The 7,040-nt window shown below is 51.5% G+C and overlaps 1 protein-coding gene across 5 annotated transcripts in view; it reads left to right on the top strand.

Moving 5' to 3' along the window:
- Window positions 1-697: 697 nt before the first annotated feature.
- Window positions 698-7,040, top strand: part of Plekhb1 (pleckstrin homology domain containing B1) — a 14,624-nt gene continuing 8,281 nt past the window's right edge. For 2 of the 5 annotated variants that reach the window (XM_021167187.1, XM_021167185.1), the window contains exons 1-5: window positions 698-860; window positions 2,327-2,402; window positions 3,747-3,899; window positions 4,447-4,549; window positions 5,467-5,506. In XM_021167187.1, coding sequence (XP_021022846.1) covers window positions 2,366-2,402; window positions 3,747-3,899; window positions 4,447-4,549; window positions 5,467-5,506 — 333 coding nt within the window. In that variant the 5' untranslated portion in view covers window positions 698-860; window positions 2,327-2,365. Of the gene's footprint in view, window positions 861-2,171; window positions 2,403-3,746; window positions 3,900-4,446; window positions 4,550-5,466; window positions 5,507-7,040 lie in introns of those variants that run through there. The other 3 variants (XM_021167188.1, XM_029480168.1, XM_029480169.1) reach the window with 3 other exon arrangements.

The raw sequence follows: 7,040 nt of genomic DNA, 5'->3' as shown, positions 1-7,040 counted from the left end.
CTCTCTCTCTCTCTCTCTCTCTCTCTCTCTCTCTCTCTCTCTCTCGATGATGTGTGTGTGCGTGTATAGCCACCCTTCCTTCATAGCCATCCACCATGTTTTCTGAGACAAGGTGGCTTAGGATTCATGGTCAGGTGAGGCTGGAAGGCCAGTGAGCCCCAGGGATCCAACTGTCTCTTCATCCCCAGGACTGCCATCTTGGCTTTTATAATGTGGGTTCTGGGGATCTGAAGTCCGCCCCTTGTGCACCACTTTACTGACAGGTATCTCCCCAAGCCTCCAGCCACATAGTTTTACAAGAGAAAGCCTTTTATGTCAGGGATGGAGTGTAGATCGGCATTTAGCAGAACCTGTAATACATCTCTAGTAACAGAAGGGGAAAAGTATATTCTGAAAAATAGGCGAACAAATAAATGTAATAGAAAAATAAACTGGGTGTGGTGGTACACATTTGCAGTCCCAGCTGCCCAGCAGATCATTTGAGGACAGCCCTGGAAATATAGGCAGATCTAAAGAGAGAGGAAGAAAATAAAATTATATGTGTAACCTCTTACTTCTTCTGGAATCAGCACAGGACTGTTATTCCGGGCTGCTTCTGCCCAGTGTAGAACTGCAGACTACAAATCCCAGCATGTCTCGGTCATTAAATTTCTCCACGCCACGCCCCCTCCCTGGGAGTGAGTTGGGTCTGGAGGGCGGGGCCCGGGGGGAGCTATGCCCCAGGCACTGCGCAGTGCCTGGGGAGTGAAATGCCTCTGGATCTCTGGGGGTAAGCAGAGCGCAGGTGCGACCGGTTTGGGTAGCAGCTTCATCGAGTAGCGGGCATTTGTGGCAGCAGTATCCACAACAGGTGTGAACAGGTGGGTGCATCGAGGGGAACTTGAGAGGGATTGTACACTCGACCCTCTTGTAAGATCTACGTCAGAGCTTGGAGAGGGGAATGAGCCAGCGGAGAAACACAAGAGGCCAAGGCTTCCACTCTAGGTGTGCCAGCCCGAGTTGCGCAGCAACAGGTGTGAGCAGGTGGGGGAAGGGCTGTGGGGCACCCGCTCATAAATAAGTCGTTAATAAGAGAAGGAAGACACCTCAACTCCAGTCTGAACTCTGTCACATACAGGGATGTGTCACTTGTCCCTGTCCCCCTCAGTTCGTCCACCTGTAAAGTATTCTTAAAGGTCTTCATTTAAAAGGGTATCTGGGGACGTGGAAGTTTGCGATAACTGTAAAGGGGTTACCTGGGCGTCCTTAAAGACTAGCAGTGCTTGTCTCCACCTTCACAGTTAGAATTCTGAGCCAACCTGATCCTGCATATTGTGTGGTGGTTTTTTATTTGGTTGCTTTGTTTTTCCATGACAGGGTTTCTTTGTATAGCCCTGGCCATCCTGTAACTCACTCTGCAGACCAGGCTGGGCTTGAACTCAGAAATCCACCTGCCTCTGCCTCTAGAGTACTGGGATTAAAGGCGTGCGTTACCACTGCCCAGGATAGTTTTGGTTTTTTAAGACAGTCTTACTCTGTAGGCCTGGCTGGCCTGGAAGTTGTTAGGTAGACCAGGCTAGCCTCCAATTCCCAGAGCTCTGCCTGCCTCTGCCTCCTGAGTGCTAGGATTAAACAATATGCCAAGTACACCCGACTGGCATTGGGTCTCTTTAAAGCTCTCAGAGAGGAGCCGGGGTTGACTGGGTGTGGATCCTGCCTCCATTGCTTTGTAATTAAGGGGTTCTGTGTAGTTTGGCCCTCTCCAAGCTCGTTTCCACGCTGTCTTTGAAACAGTCATGAAGGCAAAGATGGTTAGGAAACTCAAGTGAGATAGCAGGTAAAGGCAGACAAGGGTAGCAAGCGCACGGTGCTCAGCAGCATAGTTGTGATTTCATGTACTTCAAAAATGGCCACTGGTGTCCGAATGTGAAAAAGGCTCTTCCTGTCATGGAAATTCGTTGCTCTGACTGACAGTTTGTACTGCTCCCATTTCCTAATTCCATTTTCTAACATTAAAAAGTCCTCATTCTGGCCTTTACCTGCCTCATTCAGGCCAGAGGAGCATGGAACAGGGCCTTGCCAAGGTTCTGGAACTCAGCCTGGCCTGGGCTCCCATCCCCACCCCCTCCCTGTCCTATTGGGTGGCTGCCTGCTGACCCCACTGGGACAGTGTCCCCATTCTTTGCAGGAGCAGAGCCTTAGGAGGGGGCCAGCGGTGCCTGGCCTGTTTGTTTACTAACGCAGTCTTGAGTGGTTCCATACTCTCTAGGGAGGGCAGGGCTGGGGGGCTTCTCGTTCAGGAGCTGCACTGAATTGTGAGGTCTGTGTGTCCTGGCTCCTCTGACAGGTCCCACCCGACTCCATCCTGGAAAGTCCTTTTGAAGAAATGGCCCTGGTGAGGGGCGGCTGGCTGTGGAGACAGAGTGAGTGATTCTGGGTCAAGTCCTTGTCTGCCTTGCACCTGATCCCCGGGCAGGGAGGAGGGAGGCAGTGTGTCCCACACATCATGGTGGGCGGGACCTTTCTCCCCTGCACCAGGACCTCTGGCTTCCCATTTCTTCCCATTTCTGACTATTTAGCAAAACTGTATACTTCAAGACCAACCAGGTTTCTCTTTGATGAGCCCTCTCTAGTTGTTCCTCTAGCCCTCTCTGCCCCCCCCCCCCCCCGTAGCACTCAGCTGGGTCAGAGGCTCCCTTCTCAGTTTCCACTCTAACTTACAACACAACTGTTTTGACTGTCATTCTCCCCCTACCCCCGCCCCTTCCTCACCCCATGCTGGCCCTAGACTCTAACTGTACATCCCTCAGGGTACAGATAAGTTTGATGCCCTGTGTGTTCATAGCAACCCCAACCCAGGCAGGACACAGCCCGAGCAGAGTAAGATACAGCTCTACTTTAGAACCATAGCCCTACAAGCCCTCTTTCAGGGAGTTTGTGACGCATTGCAGGGAATATAAAATTTCATGTAGCCCTAGTTGGCCTCAAGCTTACTATGTGGCCAAATATGACTTTGAACTCCTGCCTCCACTACCTGAGTGCTGGGATTACAGGCATGTACCACCATGCCTTGCTTTATTTCCTCTGAGGTGGGTCTTACTCTGTAGTCCAGACGGGCTTTGCATTCCCTTCAGCCTCTGAGTGCTGGAACTACAGGCGTGAGCCTCCACACCTTGCTTAAGAAACCCTCTAATGCTTTGAACCAAGGCCTAGAGTCAGTGGCTACAGCACTCCTGCCCCCATTTAACCAAAGCCGTGAACTGAAGAGGGGCTACTATCTTGGAGATCTTTGGGCTAGGAGCCCTCATGTCCCTTGCCCTTGTCCATTCTCAGTTCATTTAGTTTGGCAGGCACCAAAGACAGGTCCTGCTCAGTTTTAGGATCTCAGGTGGGGAGGGGCAGATCCCTAATCTGGTTCAAGAGTCAGAGAGGATACAAATGACTGTCACTCAAACCAGAGATAGAGGCTTCCAGCAGGGAGAGGTGTTTGCCTTTGAAGAGGCTTGGGCTTGTCTTGGAAGCTCCCATACGTATGAGTTGTCTTTTACAGTTCAACACTTTTATTGAGCCTCTAATGTGTGTCAGGCTGGTGATGGGAGAGATGAGAAAAAGAGAGTCCGTGTCCTCATTTTAGAGGGTAGAGAGGCAGGAAAGAAATGACAGTAATGGGGCCCGGGAGCTGAGGGGATTCTGGGAGCCCAACTGGGGCTCTCGCCCCTAGCAAGCTCAGGGCTCAGTTTCCCTGGTGGGTCCGGAATCTCATGCAGGCTCCATCCTCCGCCGCTGGAAGCGGAATTGGTTCGCTCTGTGGATGGATGGCACGCTGGGTTACTACCATGACGAGACAGCACAGGACGAGGAGGACCGAGTAGTCATCCACTTCAATGTCCGAGACATAAAGGTCGGCCAAGAGTGTCAGGGTGAGTAGAAGTGTTTCTCTGGTGGAACTCTGCCCGCAGTCAGGGTCTTCCCTATGTCTAACAATTGTACTTGGAAGGCTCTTGGGTGCTTCCAGAGAGCTCCCACAAACACTGCTTCTGAGCTCCTGCCAAATGTAGGTCAGTTAGCAGCTAGGCATTAAGAGACTGGTCCTAAGCCTGGTCCTTGGTTGAGTTCTTGCCCTGTGCTGTGCCCTATTATAGGTGGTTCCAGATAAAACACCTGCAGGTTCTAGAGAGTGGAGGAAGATGATATAAGCTCAGAGAAGTGGTGTGACTGGCCTAGAGTCACACAGCGAATCTAATGCTTCAACCACGACCTAGGCCATAGTAGAGTAACTCAGAGATGTGCTAGGAAGTAATATGGGAAGGCTGACAGGATGTGCAGGGTACAGCAGACCCCCAAGAAAGTATGTGGGATAAGAGATTAACAATGACTAGCAAACAGGACCCCAAGAAGTCAATGTCTGCCACGGTGTGTGGTTTCCTGGGGTCTCTGGGATCCCCATGTGTGTGTGTCTGCTTCCAGATGTGCAACCCCCAGAGGGCAGGAGCCGAGATGGCCTGCTGACAGTGAACCTGCGGGAGGGTTCCCGCTTGCACCTGTGCGCTGAGACCCGGGATGACGCCATGTGAGCGGATTCAGGGGGTGTGTGGAGTGGGATCTCGGGGTGCAGCTAGAAGAGATCAGAGGGCAACAGCATAACTGCTGGTAACTGGTGCATACCCAGAGAACTCAGGGATGGAGGCACGCCTGCCATAGGTGCTGGGTCTCTGGACGTTTAGAATCAGACAATTTGCAGCCTGTGAAGTGATCCCTCTCCCAGGCTGATAGAAAGGAGCTGACATGCCCAGTGACATCTCAGAAGACCCTCTAAGAGCTGCCCTGGTAGATGGGACTCTGAGCTGGGGGGGGGGGAGTAGGCCTAGACCTGCCTTCAGCAAGGCAGTGTCCAAGCAGGGCACCCCGATATTAGGTGCAGCCCATCTTGGGAAGACAAGGGTATCTTCTTCAGTGCCATCTATTCCCATACACTCTTTCTCCCCTACCCTCAGTCTGAGCAGCTGGGCCTCTGTCCTGGAGGAGAAGGAAAGAGATGAGTGTGTGGGTGGAGGGGCAGCTATGCTCTGGGCGACAGCATAGAGCTGCCTTGTCTACCCCAGCCAGATGCCATGGCAACCATCAAAGGCCCAATTGTCCTGTATCCTCTGGGCATTCCTGAGGCTTGGGCCATGGCTTTGTGAAGCTGTGCAAGTTGGAACATGGAGGTGGGGTTACAGGCAGAGTATCACCCAGACGTGCAAGGTTCAGAGGAGCCACCCCGCCCTCCCCAACTCAATCAGGATAACTGAAGGGAAGAAGCTGGACCATGAGTTATTAGCTTACCTCAGGGCCCATCCTTGTGACTATAGCAATAGAGAGTTGCTTTGTCTACCTGAAGTTGGGGAAGGGGTCTAGGGGCTGGGTGGGGAAGGAATATCTAAAAGGTGGGATCCCCATACATGTACCCTGCAAATCGCTCATCATCTGGAGGATCTTGCTTTGCAGAGCATGGAAGACTGCCCTGTTGGAGGCAAACTCCACCCCGGTGAGTCCCCGCACTTTCCCCCCTCCCCGCCCCGCTGCCCCATGTGCCATGGAATCATAGGTGACTCAGATTCGGTCTCTGCCTATTACTTCAGTCTTGAGTGGAAAAGTTCATGTAGACTCCCTCCCCTGGAGTCCCCTGTGGAGAAGGGAGGAGTCAGCAGGTGCTCCCAGGAGTAGGGAGAGAAGCTACCATGAAGCCTCACTGGAGGGTTACACGGGAGCTAGAAAAGAGGGATGCATTTATATCAGATATGATGCCACTCAGCATAATCCTTCAAGGGTGAGGTTATTGTTCCCTCTCTGCAGATGGTAAGACTGAGGCTCATTTGTCTACCTAACAGATAGGTATTGGGTTCTTACTGTGGGTCAGGCACCATGCCAGGGGTCAGGGGATCAGAAGTAAACCAAGGGATGTAGGCTCTACCCTCCTGTACTCAGTCTAGAAGGGGCCAGATATAAAACAACTAATTGATTAATTATTCCATGTTGATACCAGTCACCACTCTGGCAGGACTGTGCAGTATGGGAGCCTTTCAGTGATCCAGGTGTGAGCTCACTGAAAGCTTAACCTGGGGCTTGCAGGAGAGACATAATGGGGCGAAGGTGGGGCTTGCAGGAGAGACTCAACGGGGTAAAAGGTGGGGTTATGGTGAGAGAAATAGCTTTCCAGGTCAGAGGGAGTAGAATGTGCAAAGGCTGGAAGGAGTTAGGACAGCAGGGTGCCTGAAGCCCAAGGAGTGGGGAGGACAGCTGGGAGTTCAGGCTGTCTTGTGCTAAGAATATTGGTTATCTTTTATTTTTTTATTTAGAGTATCACTTTGGAGTGCAGGCTGGTCTTGAACTCATCATGTAGCTCAGAGTGGCCTCAAGTTTGCAGTGATCCTCTTGCCCTGGCTTTCTAAGAGCTAGAATTACAAGCATGAACTGCCAGGCCTGGGAGCTGCTAACAGCACCCATAAGCCACTGACAGTTTGGAAGCGAAAGGCAAGAATGGACTGGCCAGCTCAGCTCTGTCTTTTACAGTCTTTGTATTGATTTATTTGTATGTGTGTTGTGCGTGTGTATTAGTGGCTGTGCACACAGGTGTGTGGAGGCCATAGGTCAACCTCGGTGTTGTTCCTTCAGCCATTCACCTTATTTTTGTGACAGAGCTACTCACTGGGATCCGGGACTCACCAGTTTCGTCAGACTGGCTGGTTAACAAGCCCCAGGGATCCTCCTGGGTTTGCTGTCATAGCTGTGGGACTGAGCACCTGAAGCCATGCCTGATTTTCACATGGATGCTGGGAATGGGAGTTGGGTTCTTGTGCTTGCAAGGCAAGCCCTTCACTAACTGAGCCAACCTCACAGTACCAGACATTTTTGTTTGTTTTGTTTTTTGTTTGTTGGTTGGTTGGTTGGTTTTGGTTTGGTTTGGTTTTTCTGAGTCTGGGTTTTTCTCTGTGTAGCCCCCGCTGACTTGGAACTTGGAGATTCTCCTGCCTCTGCTTTGCCCAGCTACCAGACTTGTATTTTCTTTTCTTTTTTTTTTT

Source organism: Mus caroli, chromosome 7 (genome assembly GCF_900094665.2).
Source record: "Mus caroli chromosome 7, CAROLI_EIJ_v1.1, whole genome shotgun sequence".
In the NCBI taxonomy this organism is placed as follows: domain Eukaryota; kingdom Metazoa; phylum Chordata; class Mammalia; order Rodentia; family Muridae; genus Mus; species Mus caroli.
Note: the sequence above shows the minus strand (reverse complement) of the source record. Positions and strands in the feature narration are given on the sequence as shown.